The 19,139-nt window shown below is 39.7% G+C and overlaps 1 protein-coding gene across 1 annotated transcript; it reads left to right on the top strand.

Moving 5' to 3' along the window:
- Window positions 1–2,184: 2,184 nt before the first annotated feature.
- On the top strand, window positions 2,185–13,637 carry LOC144994017 (uncharacterized). The gene is made up of 6 exons (XM_078950148.1): window positions 2,185–2,377; window positions 3,006–3,061; window positions 4,290–4,391; window positions 9,211–9,248; window positions 9,326–9,469; window positions 9,624–13,637. The coding sequence occupies exons 2-6, from the start codon at window positions 3,022–3,024 to the stop codon at window positions 9,729–9,731; spliced, it is 432 nt and encodes a 143-aa protein (XP_078806274.1). The 5' UTR covers window positions 2,185–2,377; window positions 3,006–3,021; the 3' UTR covers window positions 9,732–13,637.
- The last annotated feature ends 5,502 nt before the right edge of the window (window positions 13,638–19,139 follow it).

Below are 19,139 nucleotides of genomic sequence, written 5' to 3'. Positions count from 1 at the left end.
AAAAGTCACAAGTTACTGCAATACTCTTTTTTTTGTAATAAATTACTCCCAACAATGCAAATGACGGATCTCACATGCAAGTGGACATGTTAAAAAAGCTGCTATATGTTAAAATTTCCTTAGGTCAGAGTTAATCAATATTTTCTTCACTTTTGTTTCACAAGAAACATTTCATGTTTAAAGAAAATTAAATTTAAGTAGTTTACATGTTTAGAACATATTTCTATGTTGTTTTTTTCTAAAACACGACTCTAAAGGGAAGATTAAAAGAGCTTCAAAATAGGTTGTTAATTAAAAAAAAAACTCCTGTCATATGATTGACTCAGAACAATTAATGTGAAAATAAAACTCCTAAAATCCCGTTGTGCTTGTGTTCCCGTTATCTCATAATGAGATGTTTTGCACAACATCAGTGCAAAAGTTGTTTTGTTGAAGAACTCTCAGTGGTTTTCCTCTTTTAGTGCTTTAGTCTTCACAGCAGACACAGCCTCTGTATTTATGGTGATGATGAAGTTTAGATGAACACACAGCTGGACGTTTCAGTCAGGATGTGAGGGAAAACAAAGAAAGTTTAGATCATTGCACGTCTGCATAGAAGGAAGTGAAACAAACTCACAGTTGTTGTTTGCTCAGTAACCTTCAGTCTATGGACAACAGAATAGAGTCAATGAGGGTTATGAAACTATGAAAACACTAACGGGATGAGGAAACATCTCCTTTATAAAGAGGACTTTGATTCCTGTGGTTAAAATGCTCAATGCTTTTTTGAAACCACAGTATTTTAGGATTGAAGCTGCAGTGATGATGCAGAAGTTTACATCTGTTTATTTACAGAATGTGCAGGTAAATAATGGATAACAAAGACTGCTGGGACACATCAAATTACAAACAATCATTCATAAAGTAAAAGATGAGAATGACACGATCTACTGAGAGCTAGAATAATGAAATATGAGTCTTGTAATTGGAGGAGGAGCTCCAGCTTTGAGGAAACAGAGAAGTTCCTGTTTTAGCAGTAAAAGAAGAAAAGCTCCATCATTCTCCATCAGGCAGCATGAGAGTCTGTCAGAGTCTGATCTGTTGTCTCTTCCTGAGTGAGTTCATTGATTTCTTTCACTCCTTTTCATTCTTAGTGCTGCAGTTTAGTCCTTTATTGAACAGACTAAACTGAACTGTTTCAGTCTTTCTGCAGTTGTTTCTGTTTCATTATCTTCATCTTTGGGATTCAACTTGATGTTCAGGGTTTAAAAACAACAACTGCAGCTTTGTTGATGCTTTCTTTATAAACTCTCTTTTTTCTTAATATAAAACTGTTTTTTTTATTAGCATTTTATATAAATTTGTCTGGATGTTTTTTATTAAATAAATTGTCACACCCTGCGACAGAATGGCGACCTGTCCAGTGTGTCCCCTGCCTTTGCCCGCAAGTATGGCCAGGATAGGCTCCAGCCTCCCTGTGACCCCGAAAGGGAAAAATGGATTAGAAGATGAATGCATGAATGAATGAATGAATTATTTACCATAATCATATTTTTCCATTGTTTCTGTCATCAGTAAAATGTGAACAAAAATCTTGTGATTTCATCTTTTACACGTTTCTATGGATTTCCTCACATGCTTCATCTTCAGTGTTCAGTGTTACAGGAAGACATTAACTGTAACTCTTCCTCTTTTCAGCAGCTCTGCAGGACAGAGACTCTCTTGTTGATGCAGAAACCAACATCTATGCAAAACGTGAAGGAGAAGACATCACTGTTAGATGTTATCTTGGATATTTAGGGAGCAGGAAGCTGCTCTGTAAGGAAACATGTGAAGAAGGAAACATTCTCATAGACACATATGGAGATGAAGATCAGAGAGGAAGATACAGCATTAAATATAAATCTCACCCTTTTACATCAAGTATTTTAGATGTGACGATCACTAAACTCACAAAGTCAGACTCAGGTCGGTACAGATGTAAGTTATATGAAGGATGGTGACTATATCCGTCAAAAGATAACTTTGAAATAATTGTCACAGAAGGTGAGTTTGATCCTGAAAATCATGAAAATGTTTCTCTGTGAAAATCTGTGTCTCTTGATTCATATTTGATCTAAATGCAAAACTCCTTTTTATTTGCTTTGTTGAAAAAAATCTGTCATGCTTAATCTGTTCTTTATAAATAATAACTAATGTAAAAGAAAGTGCTGACTCACTGTTTTATTCTTCACAGCTTCAGTAACTTCAGCTCCAACCAGGACTGTAGAACTTTCTCCTACAACACAGATCTCCTCTTTTATGACAACAACAACAACAATAACAACAAAAACAACAACAACAAGGAGTTTAAACTCTACATCATCTTCACATCAAACCACAAATCAAGACAGATCAGGTACAAGAACATCAGAAAATTAATATTATTATTATTATCCTTTTTTTGTTAACCATCAGCTTTTGTGAAAGAAGAACATTCAAACGTTTATGAAGAACTTCACTTTTTTTTGCACATGAGCTCAGTATGTATCACCATATGATTTATTAATAAGAAAAATCTGATGGAAAAATCCTCTTTAAATGATGTTCAAAGTAAAAAAGTAACATATTAGAAACTGCTATTCTTAGTCATTTTGTTTATTGTAATGTACCCTCTCAGCAGAATCATCAATATTTGTGGTTCAGTTAAAATGGTTAATATGTTCATAAATACATATAAATTAATGGCAGAATCACCAACAAACAGAAGAGAGTGTTTTAGTTCTTTTGTCCTCAGATTACAAAATGGGATTATTGATGATTCTGTCATGTTTTGAGTTTGTTGTGTCTTGTTTTTCTTTTTAGTTCTTGTTCTGTCTTGTTTGGTTCTGTTTTCTGTTTTATTTTGAAAGGTTTCCTGTCTTGTCTTGTTTCTTGAGTTTTACTTCCTTTGGTCCCCATCTGCCCTGATCGTGTCCACCTGTGTCTTGTCTGCCCTGTCTCTATTTAAGTCTTGTCTCTGCCTTCCTCCTATGCTGGTCCATTAGCTCTGTCTTGGTGTTCATGGCATCCTGTCTTGTTCCATGGTCCTCGCCCCGCCAATGTAAGTTTTGGTTTTGTTTTTCCTACTCTGCAGCGCCTTTTGTTATGATTAAACCCTCTAGTCCCTGAACTTTGTGCCTCCGCCTCAGCATCTGGGTCCTACCGGCTCTCGAGCCACCCCCGCATTGTCACAGATTCTTTGTTTTCCAGCAGCATGTTGATTCCTTTGTGAGAAAACTGCACCTTAATCTGTTTTTTTGCTTTTCATACAAGAAAAAGACTTGTTGCTGCCAAATTTCTGCCTTATAGATTATGGGGATGTTTTATACACATATGTCGAGTCAAGGCTCTGCTCACGTTGTACTGTGTTTTTCATGCCTCATCACTGTGAATTGTATTCATGAGTTGGTTGGGCTGCCTCAGCTGTTTGTAGGATTACACACTGGCACAAATTTATATACAAGGGAATCATCAGACTTCTCCCTTCATATTTGAGTGTGGCTCTGCAGTGCAGATCTGATGGACCTCATGCTCTCCAGTCTCAGGGCATCTACTCGCTGTCAGTCCTGAGTGATCAAAGGAAAGATGGCTTTTCAGAATAAGACACCTATGGACTTGAACTTTCTGTAAAAAAAAAAAAATAATAAATTCAACTTTCAAAGCTTATACTTATAGTCAGTTTGATGTTACTATGAAGGACCTGGAGAGGAAATCACTAATTTGTATCTGTTTTATTAATTTGCATCTGTTTTATTAATTATTTTTCATTTTTTTTACGCATTTTAATCCAATGAAATCTCCTGGGTGTGTAAACTTTTTGCCTTTTGACCAGGACTCCCTTGAAAAGAGAAGTGGATCTAAATGCATTTATTTCCTGGATAAATAATGGATAAAAAAAAAAAAAACAGATCTGTTACAGTTATGCAGCTATGACTATGCAATAACTTTGCTCTATACTTGTTGAGTTTAAATGAATGTGCTGCCATCTAGAGGACAGTTTTCCAACAACAGTCTTTCATTCTTAATGTCAGGAATCTAAGTACTAAACTGTCCTGAATGAAGTCCAGACATCCGCAGATCTTCTTGTTTCATGTCTGGACATGAAACAAGAAGATCTGCGGAGATGCTACAAACAAATAATTTACTGTGAGAACACAAATGTCCACAAGTTCAACAAAGACAAACCAGTTACAAAGTGTGACTGTGTTCAACTGCTTTAAATTTATAGACTGAGATGGTCCTCCAACCTCCAAGAGTGGAACTACAACCTTTGTCTCCATGTTCTGCAGGTCTGCTGCTGTATGTGGGTCTGACTCTGGTGGGCTTGATCTCCATATTTTCTGTAGCTTTGCTGATTTTCTGCAGGAGCCGGAGTTTCAATCAGAAAAAGGGTGAGATGAGATTCCCAGACATGACACTGGCTTATTTGTTGCAGAATAATTCTTTCTTTATGTCTTCATATTCCATAACCAGAAGGTTCTCGCTGTGTTTTTATCCAAAATTCACATAAGATCTTTCACTGTTTGTGATCACATTTTTCAGTCAGCTGTTCTCACTTTTGCTAATTGTCTCTTTAACTTTCAGCTGAAAATTAGAACTCAGCCCTACCTTAATACTGTATAATGAATGATTAGGATTCTGCAAATGTTGAACATGTCAAAATCATTTAGAGAATCAAAAAAAACAGGTTCATAGGTCTGGTGATGTAATATGTTTGCTCCAAGTGTCTACTGCAGAGTCAGACAAGACATACATGATAAGAATATGACAATGTTCCATTGACTGAAATTATTTTATATTTTACAGACTTACAAGGATAGTGATGTGAAATAAGTTTTTAACAACCTGAACTTTATTGTATTTATGGCAGTTGTTTGGTTATTTGATCTAAGTTTAGATCATATGATTGAGTTAAAAATGTTGAAATGAGATGATTAAATCTAGAATATTTGATCTCCTTTGCAAAACATGACTGTTCAGTCTTTCTAAAAAAAAATCAGCAGACCCAGAAGTAGAATGCAATATTTTCATCAGATATGAAGGAGGAAGAGCTGGAGTCAGTCACCACAAAGCTGTGAAGGTCTCTTTGTCATGAATTGTTTCTGGGATCCAAAATTATGGAAGGGATTCTGTAGCATAAATAAAAAGCAAAGTCAAAACCAGAAATGCTTTTTAATTTTCAAAATGAAGCTGCTTTTTTTTTTGACTCAAAATTAGAAAGAAAAAGCAATACTTCAAAATGCTTTTTCATTTCCTTCCTCAACCCAGCTTATTCTGTCACTTAATTAAAATGATAAATAAAATGGTGTTTGACATTTCATTTTCAAAAAGGTCCCTGGTAAATGTGTACCGAAATTCATTTAGAAATGTGTAATTTGACATTTAAAATGGATTAACAGAAATGCTTTTTAATTTTCAAAATGTAGCTGCATTTTTTTGACTCAAAATTAAAAAGAAAAAGCAATATTTCAAAATGCTTTTTCATTTTATACTTAAAACCGCTTATTCTGTGTCATTATTAAAACGAAAATGCAAAGAGGGGATTGCATTTGCATTTTAACATCCACCCTGCGCACCTTGTCGCAATATTCATTACGAAAAAGCATTAGCAGAGGGGAGGCGGGGCGATGACGTCACTGCTTTCTCTGTGTCAGTCTTTATTTTGTTCTGGACACCACTGGAAACACAAATTCATGATGGTTTCTCAGATCGTAGCAGCATTTCCGCCTTCAGCGATCATCGGGAGCTTCGCGGTCCGCTATGGGAAGGCAGCTGGCGGTCGGAAGAACAAAAGCTTGTCCGCGGTGCATCAGGAGGAGGACCGCAGAAGGCGGACATGCTGCTATGTAGTCCTGAGAAGCTGTGGAAACTCATCAGAAGTTCACAACCAACTCAAAGCCGTCTTCTCTGCTGCTAACACAGTCTGCTCCTGGTGTGTGCGTGTGTGTCGCTCAGCGGCCGGACACACAGAGAAAGCAGTGACGTCATCGCCCCGCCTACCCTCTGCTAATGCTTTTTCGAAATGAATATTGCGACAAGGTGCGCAGGGTGGATGTTAAAATGCAAATGCATTCCCCTCTTTGCAATTTCGTTTTAATTATGACACAGAATAAGCGGTTTTAGGTATAAAATGAAAAAGCATTTTGAAATATTGCTTTTTCTTTTTAATTTTGAGTCAAATGCAGCTACATTTTGAAAATTAAAAAGCATTTCTGTTAATCCATTTTAATTGTCAAATTAGACATTTCTAAATGAATTATGCTACACATTTAGCAGAGAACATTTTGAAAATGAAATGTCAAATACCATTTTCATTTTATTAAGTGACAGAATAAGCTCTGAGGAAAGAAATGAAACATTATGATGGATTGCTTTTTCATCTTATTTTTGAGTCAAAAAATGCAGCTTCATTTTGAAAATGAAAAAGCATTTCTGGTTTTGACTTTGCTTTTTATTTATGCTACATAATCGCTTCCATACAAAATAGGACAGACTCAGGAGTGAGTACAAGAAACCTTATTCATTTTATTCTGTGACTTGAAGGAGCCCATGTCCTAAAATACTGCCAATGCTGAGAAGACAGGAGAGGGTTAGTGATGGGAAATGATATTGATTAGTCTGAGCAAAAACAGGCTTACTGGGATGAGGAGTGTGATCCGCAGGTAGAAGAGAGGAGCGGGGTGAAGTCCTCGGTACAGCAAATGGATGGAGGTGTGGCTTCAGACACAGAAGTCAGAAGAAAGAGGGACGCTTGTGGAGCGTTGTTAGACACAGGAGCCTGGGGCTCAGTCACAAGCACCCTTGATTTGCAATCCAAATAATTATCTCCAGAAGGGTCTCTGGGAAACAGTTCCAAAAACTCCAGAGGTGCAGGAATTTACGAGGCTTGGGGCAGAATGGTGTGGAAGGGAAACAGGAGCAGACAATGGCTGTAGCAGCATGAAGCTGAGAGCAGAGACTGGAGAATGGGTAGCTGGAAGCCAGGCGGAATGGCGAGCAGACAAGCTGGAAGAGGACAGAGCAGGTGAGTTGACTGAAATCTTACAGTACAACGGTCCAGCAGAGTGAAGGACAGAGGCAGAACTTTGTAGGAGCAGGCAGAGGGGGAGGAAGTCAGAAAAAATTGTTAGCTAAGGTCACATAAGGCCAGTGTTAAAGCTAGCTTTTATACTTTATATGCTAGTTTACTTTGATTGCAGTTTGTCTAGTTTTATGTTGGAAAACATTCTGAGACATACAACAGCAGATGTTTAAAGGTGTTTTAAGCAAATAGTTTAGCTGTTGGGGTTTTGGCTTTCCCCCTCCTAAATAATGTTGAATTGAATAAATATGATATTTTATCAAACCAAAGTCTGCTTAGAATTTGGAGCGGTGACCGGCTAGCTTGTCATTTATTTTTTTTGGGCTTAGATTTTGTTTTGTTTTTTATCTTGCACAAATAAAGTTTTGCAAACATAATTAAAAAAAAGCTGCTGTACTATATAGACAATTGCTTTAATACAGACTGTGTTGCAAACAATTTTCTAATGAAATTTGTAAAGCAATAACATAAACAGTACCACTTTGTCTTTGTGTAACAATTGTTTTTGGAAAACAACCTTTATGTGGTGCACTTGGTTCACACATAGCTCAGCTCAATTTGCATCTTCTGGGGAGGCTGTGGTGCAGAGGTAGAGCAATCTCTGTAGAGGAACGCAGGTTTGGTTCCAACCTTATGCACCCATGCACAAAAGTGGTTTTGAAAAGACAGCAATCAATGCACTGAACCTTACATCATTCCTGGTAATTAGGGGTTGTTGCCAGGGTAAGGAAGCACTGTATGTATTTGGGACTCACACACAGACGCACCTGTGGGATGACATTTAACACTATTTAGTGTTAAAATAATTTTACTAGGGCTGTGAAGATAACTGTATCACCTCATCACTGCACTTTTTTTTTTTTTATTTTTTTTTTTTTAAGTTCTGCATAGGTGCGTGATTTGAACTATTATAATAATAATAATAATAATAAATACATTCATCTTTGCTGATAATTTACTTTTTCTGCTAGTCCTGTCCTGTGTTCATACTTCAAGGGATTCTGGGGGAAACCTTTTAATCACTGTTCTCCTTCACTCCCCTCTTGTGCTGAGCGCTCTCCCTCTTCACACACGCGTGGTTTCAGCACATACACATCCTCATTCTACAATAGAAGTTTCCGTCTCGCAAGGAAGTACGATAAATGTACTGCGTTGTAATTATTAATTTCCATTGTATTCAATTCCATCACAAGGATTTTGTGTTGGAGGGGGTCACTAAAGTCCCAACACCACGACTCTTGCTGCTTCATCACAGCGGTGACCAAAATCCCACACCATCACAGCTCTACTCCAGAGCGGTTTAACAAAGAATCAGTCACTGTTATTATGGGGGAAACCTTATATTACTGTCCTCCTTCCTTCCATAGCACCAAACACGAACACGCACTGTTAGATTTTGATAAATATTAATACATTTTTTGTTAGGGACCTATTTTGTGCAGCGCAAAGTTACGTGTCTGTATAAATAAAGGCAGAGCCTCCTGCCCCGCGTTCTTCATGGGTGTCAGGCTTCATGGCTACCGGAAAGGTGACAAAGTGTCTCCAGTCTGTTTATTACTGGGCAGTTTATAATAGACTGAGAAGATGTCTGTACCAGAGAGCACAGGTGATACTCATGTTGCAGCGAGGGAGCAGAAGAATCAACACGCACCCCCCAACACACTTGAGCGTGCTCCTTCCTCCAGCACACACAGTGCTGACACACATACACATAGTCATTCTTCAACACCCATACAGTTAGTTCACTAGATGGGTAGTAGGTATTTCAAATAATTAATACTGCAATGTAATTGTAATCATCTGCAACGCGGCAGCCGTGGGATTTTGTTTTTGGCGGGGGGACAACCGCAACACAGCGCCCCCTGCTGGTTCATCACCATGGTGATCAAAAAACCTACACTGTCACAGCTCTAAATTTTACTTTCATTCATTGTTAAAAATAAATCTCTGGTAGTGTTAATATCTGACCTTAACACAACTACAGAGTGGTGTTCCAACTTATCCCTGGTGTAACATGTTTTAACTGAGTCTAGAGTGGATCTATGGAGACTTTATCTCCATGAAAGTTGAATTGACACCACTGACTTTGCTGTTTTAGCATTTAAATTTCTAAATTTAAAATCTTTCAGCACCTTCTTCAGAAACACAGTGTTCTAACGTCACTCTGGTGAGTCTGAATCTGTCATTCTCATTCATACCTCAATGATGAATCAAGATAAGAAATACAGTCATTTTGTGCTGCAGCCCAACCAGGAATATGGGGAGATCAGAGACAACACTTCGCCTCCTGTGGAAATACCTACGGTGTACTCTAACGTAAAATATAAGAAAGGACAGAGATCTGACAGCAGACATGTGTACAGCCTCGTCGATTATCCTCAGGACAATGTGAGTTAAATTAATCTGTAAAAGCCCTCAATTCTGGATTAACTGGTGGATATCAGACCTGTATTTGTCAATTAGGAGAGAAGAAGCTGTGTCTTTGAGCAACTTTTTATAAAAAACCTCTATGATTGTGACGTTATCCTTTGGTTTTTTTCAGGTTGAAGACCCCTCCATTGAATACTCTATAATCCAATTCCCCAACTCTACTCCACCCAGCAGCGCCCCTTGTGGTCACATAGAAAATGACATTTACTCATCTGTTTAGCTTGATATGAAGTCCACCAACAGATGATGCTTCACCTCCTCTGTACTCTGCTGTTACTCTACATTAAACCACAGTCTGGATGTGTGTGACATGCAGATCCTCTGAAAGTCAGAGGAGTTCGCAAAACTTGCAGAGGGTCCAATTTCTGTATCTTCAGACAAAAAAATCCCAGATCAGCCACCATGATTCAATTTTTGTAGTACCATCTTTTCTTAGCTTTCAAATTACAGATCTTTTTTTAAAGTCAAACAACTCATCTTTGGTTGTGTGATTTCAAAAGTCTTGGGATTTTTTTCACTGGTTAGAGCAAATCCTACTGCTGCCACAATCCTGTTTGGTCTTTGTGGTGAACATTTTGGGATTCCCAATAACACTTACTAAATAGCTTTTGTTTCAGCCCATTACACATGCTTTCCTGATTTTTCAAATAAAAAAAATACTAATCCCATAAACTATTTCAACTTGATGTGCAGCTATAGTTTCCCTCGAGGATCATTACTACTGTTTCTACTCTTGATTGTCAAGCACTTTAGGATTATCAAAGCTATTAATTGTGTGCATGTCAAGATGTCTTCATAAATCCAAACATTTGGCCACACCCATAGATCTATAGAAGGTAAATGCACCTGCGCTCACATGACCCGATGGTTTATATTGGGCCTACAGTGGTGGACACAATTGTTGGTACCCCTCTTCAGAATAGTCCAACGCTTTTCTCTTAGCAATTCTTGGGGTTTTTTGGCTGTGTGTTTTTGGATCGTTGTCCTGTTGGAAGACCCATGACCTGCGACTGAGACCAGGCTTTCTGACACTAGGCTGCACATTTCTTATTTTAAGAAATGTGCAGCCTTAATTTTCAATAAATTTTAATTTATTGTTACTTTTGAACGTTTCAAGTCATTTCAGTGAGCATTGTGGACTTTCTTTCTTTAACTGAGGGGTGGACAATTTTGTCCACCACTGTACATGCAATTTACAATTTTTATTTGAAACCAGTTTGTCTGCTCTGGGGTTATCCTATTTGATGTAATTGAACCCTCACGGTTCAGGGGTGGCATTGGAGCAGAGATTGAGCAGTCGACCTCCAATCCAAAGTTCACAGGTCTGTCCCCCCCCCCCCCCCCGACAGCTCGCGCGTCAAAGTGTCCTTGGGTAAGACACTGAATCCCACATTGCTCCTGGTGTTTACGGGTTGGTGCCAGTGTTAGGCAGTGGAGCATCCGTCGATGTATGAATGTGTGTGTAATTGGATGAATGGGACTGTGACTGTAAAGTGCTTTGGGCCTTCTACAAGAAGGTAGTAAAGTGTCATGGTTTGGGTTTCTTTTGTCTTGGTTTTTGCTTTATTTCTTGTTCGTTCTTGTTTGAGTTCTGTTTCCTGTTTTATTTTGTAAGGCTTTCTGTTTTGTCATGTTCCTGAGTTTTACTTCCTTGTCCCTATCTGTCCTGATCTTGTTCACCTGTGTCTTGACTGTCCTGTCTGTATTTAAATCTCGTCTCTCCCTTCCTCTTGTGCTGGTCCATTAACGTCTCGTCCCTGACTCCCTTCATGCCATGTTTCATGTTTTGCTCACAGTAAGTTTAGTTTTAGTTTTGTTATCCTGCTCTGCAGCACTTTTTGTTTGTGATTAAATCCCCTTGCCCTTGAACCGTGTGCCTCCCCGTCTGCATTTTGGGTCCTTCACGCTACCAAAGCCCTCCCTACATGACAGAATGGACCAGCCAAACTTTTTCCTGGACCCAGCAGAGCGAGACATGCGGCTTCTGGAGGCCTACTGCTTGGAAGCAGAGCGGACCAGGACTTACTGGGAATTCGACCAGGCCCAGTTCTCCACTCTTGCCCCCCTTGCCATGAAGGGGGGTCGTCGCTGCCGCCGCCGTCCCCTTCAACGTCCCATTCCTGTTCCGGAGGTGGTCCGGCACGCACCACAACCCCTTCCAGTGGTGGTCCCGGATGCACTCCAGCTCCTTCATGTTCCGGTCGTGGTCCCGGATGTACCACAACCTCGTCCAGTGGTGGTCCTGGATGCACTCCCGCCCCTTCATGTTCAGGTGGTGGTCCCGGATGCACCACAACCTCGTCCAGTGGTGGTCCCGGATGCACTCCAGCCCCTTCCTGTTCCAGTGGTGGTCCTGGCTGCACCCCGACCCGTCCCTGCTTCCAGGGGGGTGCCGGCTGCACCCCGACCTATCCCTGCTTCCAAGGGGGTGCCGGACGACTGACCGGAGCTCGACGACTGGCCCGAGCCGCCGGAGCTCGACGACTGGCCCGAGCCGCCGGAGCTCGACGACTGGCCCGAGCCGCCGGAGCTCGACGACTGGCCCGAGCCGCCGGAGCTCGACGACTGGCCCGAGCCGCCGGAGCTCGACGACTTTGCCATGCCAGTCCCTGACTCCATGCCTGAGCCCTCAGTCGACTCCATGCCTGAGCCCTCAGTCGACTCCATCCCTGAGCCCTCAGTCGACTCCATCCCTGAGCCCTCAGTCGACTCCATCCCTGACCCGCCAGCCAACTGCTGGCGGAACCCAGGCGTCACGCTTGCCCCAGACTTTATGCCTGACCCGCCTCGTCTGCCTCACCGGACTGCTCGGCCTCCCGGCTGTCCTATGGACCTGCCTCGCCGGACCGCTCGGCCTCCCGGCCGTCCGCCGGACCGCTCGGCCTCCCGGCCGTCCGCCGGACCGCTCGGCCTCCCGTCCTCTGGAGTCTTCTTGGCTTTGCTGGCGTGCCAAGCCTGGCCTCCCTGAGTTGCCTGTCTAAGTTAGTCTCACGGGCCCCCTCCTCCTTGGTGGACTGTTGGAACCTCGGAGCGGTTCCTTGAGGGGGGGTACTGTCATGGTTTGGGTTTCTTTTGGCTTGGTTTTTGCTTTATTTCTTGTTCGTTCTTGTTTGAGCTCTGTTTCCTGTTTTATTTTGTAAGGCTTTCTGTTTTGTCATGTTCCTGAATTTTACTTCCTTGTCCCTATCTGTCCTGATCTTGTTCACCTGTGTCTTGTCTGTCCTGTCTGTATTTAAGTCTCGTCTCTCCCTTCCTCTTGTGCTGGTCCATGTAGCCTCCAATAGTCTATTTCTCTTCAGGGATGGCTGGGTTTCACAAGTATTGGAAATTTGTTTAGCTATTTTCAGACTTTAATATCAATGTGTGACCAGATCCCACATGTGATGATTCATCATGAAGGTAACCCTAATGTCATGTTGGCCTGTGTCAGTGCTCCTCCCCCTCCCTTCTCTCAAGTGCACTTGAAGATTGGAACCAGCTGTGGACACTCAGCTCATCACCTCACCACCTTTAAAGGAGATCCAGCCCACTCTGGCCACGTTTCCCTAAGACAGCCGGGGACTGTAGTCAGCCTCGCCTCTCGGTCCGCTCCGCTCCAGCCACGCCACGCTCCTCAACCGACCTTTCAAGACGCCACGACGGCTGCTACGCAGACTCACCCCCAGAGCTCCAAGCTTGCAAGAAATAACAACCAGAACTGCTCGTTTCCTGCTAGGAAAATTAAAGACTCTTTACTTCTTGCCACCCGCCTGAGTTTTCTTCCGGATATTCAGCATCTGGGTCTGCCACGTCAACTTACCATGACACCTAAAGTGTGAACTATGTTGATTTTAGATGAAGCAGCGTTTCTTTCTCCCCGTTGAGCTGGAAGCTTGCTTTCTGTGAATGCTGTTCTCTTTGATGCTATAGCTAACACTGCTCACATGTTAGTTTTCAGGCATCAGTTCACTTTCTGACAGTAAAACAGTCAAGTTCTCATATTTGTGTAATATAAATACAAAATCTGTCTCCATAGTCATTGAGTGTTTCATTTCTAAAGTGTTTTCTATTTTCATAAATATGGCCTTAAAACAGTCGGATTTCATTGTTAAAACATAATTTTATATTAAACTATGCTTGAAAAGGTGCTGTTGGATTTTCTCTTTAATAAATCTTGACTGCAAATTGTGTTTTTAGAGCTAATAAGTGATTCTTAAAAAGAAAAAAACAGGAACAAATAAGCTGTTGCAGAGACTTTAAGATCTACAAAACATCAATCAACTTATAAAGACTGAACTTGAAAAAGTAAAATAGAAGTATTTTTTAAAAGTTACACTCACATAATAACTTACTTAATACTTTAGTCACATCGGACACTTACTAACTAACTTAGGACTCTGCTTCACCCCTTTGACCACAGAGGCCTGATCTATTGCTCAGTGAATGGTGAGCACATCCAGAGGCTGTAACTGATTTATGTTTCAGTCGGAAATTTAAACATGTAATTTCCCTAATTGTTCTGAGCATTCAGGGATGTCATGTGACATAAAATATATTTCATGGTAAAATCAGAGGTGATGTCAAAACAAACCGTAATATACTCCTGAGATAAACATGTTTGCCTTTGGGATAAAGGAAGAATAGTTTACCTTAAATAAAATGTAAACATCAAAATTTGGATTCTTAATGAATAACAATTGAACACAAACCCCAAGACACAAACACTTCTGACAAAAATGCATTTGCATAAAGTTTAAAGGAAAGTGAGTTAAGCTTAAGTAAAGTTTAACCTTAACATGCTAATAAGTCTTAATGACAATAACTTAATGACAATAACTATCAAGTAATGACATAGTAAAAACCTAAGTACTACTCTACAAGTAACTTGTTAGGTTAGGTAGAAACTTTAATTGAAGTTAACACCATCAACTATTAACATTCAGTTAATCAGTTCAAAGTGTTTGGGACAATCTGGACGAGGATATCAGGGAGGAGAACAGGGAGATACTGGACGGACGGACGAAGGGAGGGACGCTAGGTAAGAAATGGAAATGTCACTTTAACATCAGTGTCTACCAACTGTTGATTTTCATTGCAGCCATTATGAATTATTTGTATTCTTTACAAAAGTTTTTGGTGATCAGAGGCTGCAGGTGTCTTCATGTGGTGCTCACACAGGAGTAAGTCAAAGCAGTTAAAGACTTTTTTATTAGGTTCATTTTCAGAGAAGTTTTGTTTTTTTGACAAGTGTCTCACTCTTCTTTCTTTGTAACAGACTTCTGTATTTTTTAGATATCTTTTCAAATATTATTGAATTGTTTGTATGAAGACAGTAACACTTGGAAGAAACAACATGGTAGCTGCAACATTTTAACTGTGACAGGTGGGGCTTTTATTTAGCTAGTTTTAGTCACGCTTTTAGAGTTAGGTTTCTTATAGGGTTTGATTCAACCACCAGTCAGAGCATGCCAGGTTTGCAGTGTCAGTTTTCCACAGCTGCTTTTGTTTAGTTTACTTCTTTTTTTTAATATCTTTTATTTGATAAACCATTGTAACGTCCATCCATCCATCCATCCATCCATCCATCTTATGCGGATGGATGGATGGATGGATGGATGGATGGATGGATATGCGGTACACCCTGGACAAGTCGCCAATCTGTGGAGGAAACTGGAGTTCTCAGAGAAAACCTACACATGCACAAGGAGAACATGCTAACTCTAAACAGAAAAGACCTTCTCCCTGTGAGAAGAGAGTGCTAACCGCTACACCACCACTGCAGTCTCCTCTGGCAAACAAACAAAAGATATCCAACATTTTAAGTAGTTTAAAGGTTAAAAATGTCATCTTGATGATTAGCTTGTTGCACATATTTGTATAAAAGAGTTGAGAAAATCCATTTTTCAACACTGTGTGTGATGCAAACAAGGAATTGTGTAAAAACCTCTGCAGGACTCAGCCACACATATTTCACCATAAACCTACCAATCGGAAAGACATTATGATTTAGAGGGTTTGCCCTTTATCCTTGATGTGGAAATAATTTTCTCAGAAACATGTATTTGTTCTTGCAGTTTGTCTGTCATCTGGGAGTAGGAACAGTGAAGACTCTGTGAAAGTTTTTTTTTAAATCACTTTTTCTAGTCTGAGTGTTTCCAACAGGAAGTTGAGAGCAAATCAATCAGTTTCTATTTTGAAGTCTATAGAACAGAAAAAAAACATCAACTGAGTGATGCGCAACACAACACTTTGTGAGTTCCTCCCATGTCAAAGAGAGTTTCCACATCTGACAGACTAGAGCGTGCTATACCTGGAAGGGATCTGGAGTCAGTCCAAGAAGCAATCTTTAAGGTTTGCTACAAATGTAAAGATTAGTCTCATCATTATCTCTGACAACATTGCCTTTGTCAATTTTGCGGCTCTGATGGCAGCAAAAAAGCTTTTTTTTTATCCTGCAGCAGGTTCTCACATCTCCAAAAAGATCTTTCACTCTTTAAGTTGTTTTCTTTTCATATCTTTTTTTTCATTCAATTTTTTCGGATATGAGTTAGAGTAGAGTAATTACACTCGACTTAATAACCCTGGGTTAATGCGCGTGCACGAAGTACATGAAGGCATTAGCAATGGATCGCCGATTTCCGGAGTCACCATGGAAACGCGTGGAGAAAAAAGAGACAATATACTTCAATGAGATGGAGTCAGAGATTTTAATGACGGCGTATGAAAATTATACGCTCATCAAAAAAGTAACACGGATTCATCAGCAAAAGAAAGAGTTTCTGCTTGGAGAAAAAGAACGTACAGAGTAAACGCACAAGTTTCTATCTCATTTCTATTTTTGTTGTGACGCATATATATATAAATTATCCAATTTAAATGAATTAATTCAATTGGTAGAAACTCAAATTTACATATTTATCTAACAAAATCTCATATTACTCCAATTCAATTAAACGTTTTAATATATAATATATTATAATTCTTGAACTCTCCTTTGTCTAAGTTTGAGCCTTCGTATATCGTCATTTTTATAACAATAAAATGAATGAAACAAAATGGTTATGCAATATGACACAGTAAGATATATACTATATCTCCAACTTTAACATTAAGCTCCAGACCAGGGGTGTATTCCAGAAAGCAGGTTATGCTAGCTCCCACGGTAAGTTTGAGGCTAAGGAAGTTGATAACCTCAGCTTTCGGTTCCGGAAATGGAGGTATGTCTCAGGGTATGTCAAGTTGCCATAGCAACTCATGCTCTGGACATAACCTGGTCTGGAGCAGGTTTAGTTCAAGGTTAGTTTGTTTTCAGAGATTTGAAGCAGCATGGCATTTCCATTTGAAGATGATTTAGTGCAGTGGTCCTCAACCTTTTTGTCACCGCGAACCGTTACAACGCAAGACACGTTTACCACGGACCGGTGGTGGGGGGTTGAGGTGCAACCTTGATGTGCATAGGTCCTTGGTTTATATACAACTCAGCCAGAGTTAAGGGTTAAAGTCAAGACAAAAATAACAACAACAACAAAGAGTTTAAACTCTACAACATCTTCACATCAAACCACAAAACCAAACACAAGATCAGGTACAAGAATATTTTACAATTATTATTATTATCATTATTTTGTTAACCGTCAGCTTTTGTGAAAGAAGAACATTCAAAAGTTTATGAAGAACTTCACTTTCTTTTGCACGTGAGCTCAGTATGTATCACCATATGATTTATTGATAAAAAAATTTTGATAGAAAAATCCTCTTTAAATGATGTTCAAGGTAAAAAAGTGACAGATTAGAAACTGCTATTCTTAGTCATTTTATTTATTGAAATGTACCCTCTCAGCAGAATCATCAATATTTGTGTTTCAGTTAAAATGGTTAATATGTTCATAAATAAATATCAATAACAGCATCACCGACAAATAGAAGAGTAAAAGTAGAAAGAGTTTCAGTTCATGTTGTCACAGATTATAAAATGTGATTATTGATGATTAATCGTTTTTTTTAGCAGCATGTTGATTCCCTTGTGAAAAAACTGCATCTAAAACAGAGTTTCTACTTCAGAAACGATCTATGTTTTGCTTTTCTGGAAGAAAAAGACTTGCTGCTGCAACATTTCTGCCTTGTAGATTATGGGGATGTTTTATACACACATGTCCAGTCAAAGCTCTGTCAGGCAGCATGTTGAAAAACGATTAGTTGGTCTCATGAGTTTGATCCCCAAAACCATGAAAATATTTTTCTATTCAAATGTGTCTTGTGATTCATATTTAAGTGTTAAACTGTTGGTCTGTTATCCGGGTCTTTAGGACTGCAGCTGCTTGTACGTCTGGTTCTGATGGGAGTTCTCTTCACATCTTCAGCCGCTTTAATGATTTTCTTCAAGAACAGGAGATCCAAAACAGTAAAGGTGAGCTCACATGAATAATTCAGTTCTTCAACTGTTTTATTTTGTCTACAAAATTATCCATGTGTTTAATACAGGGACGGCAGTGGCATAGGCAGTTGAGCAGGTCGGCCAATTATTAAAGGGTCAGTGCGCCAACCCACCACCCCTCAGTCAACCGTTGCTGTGTCCTTGGGCAAGGCACTTTACCCTCCTTGCCTCATGTTTTGTTCCACTGGTGTGAATGTGTATGAGTGTCCCGGTGATGGATCATTTTTGTGACAGATCCAGATCGTCAAATGTCTTTTTCAAAATATTCATCATAGGTACTCTGCTGCTTTCTGGTAGTCAGGCAAGTAATCAATAGTCATGTACAACTTTTTGCCTTTGCACAACTTACTTACATTGGACAATTAGCAAAATTGTGAACCAAAAAATGAGAATCAAGCGTAAGATGATGTTTGTAAACAAGAATGGGATGGTTCCCCGTCACTGACCGTTCCTACTAGATACTAAAGTTAGAAAAGGTTGGCCTGGTGGTAAGCCCATACAGCAAAAATGTGCATGCACATTTTTTCTATGTGCTGCGGAGGTCAGGTTGTGGTAAAAACTTAAGCAACACTTAAGGGTAGGTTATGGGGAAGTAGGTCAGACTCAGACTGATTACCAGTATTCTTTTTTTTCCCCCCTGCACCATAAGTGCTGTTCACGTGAAATGTGTGCACTCCTCGCACTTACCGTCTTTCAGCCTGGCTGTTAGAAATGAGGACATTTGACATTCAGAGATAAGTTTTTGTGATCATCCTACAGACATCTGTCTCTAGCATACCATGTGCACACATCGTGCATGCAGTTTGCAGTCAGTGAGGTGCCAGCGTGCACATCACTAATGAGTAAAGGATGTGTAAAAGATTAGCTGCAAGAGATAAATAAAAATAAAAAATGAAAACAGGTTTGAAAATAAGCTGAAATGCAGATGGCTTAACTGCTGAAAAACAATTCTTTGCAGTGACCGTTTTTAGTCGAATACAGAAGCTAAAACCACAAATTCCATTGCACCTTCACGTGTTTTGCATTTTTAACACCTCCTAACTAAACTTCTGCTTTCACATTCTACTGCTGCTATTTGAGGTGTGCAGCTGTTTGCTGTCAGAAGAGTTTTCATAAAATACATAAAATGATTCTGAAAACAAAGACATTGTTGTTGTTGTTAACAAATATATTTGATGGTCTGTAAATTATGATTTATCCCACTTACTCCTAAAA

This window comes from Oryzias latipes, chromosome 7 (assembly GCF_053564925.1).
Source record: "Oryzias latipes strain Hd-rR chromosome 7, Olatipes_Hd-rR_3.1".
Taxonomy (NCBI): Eukaryota; Metazoa; Chordata; class Actinopteri; order Beloniformes; family Adrianichthyidae; genus Oryzias; species Oryzias latipes.
The sequence above is the reverse complement of the archived record's forward strand: the minus strand, read 5'-3'. Positions and strand labels throughout refer to the sequence as shown.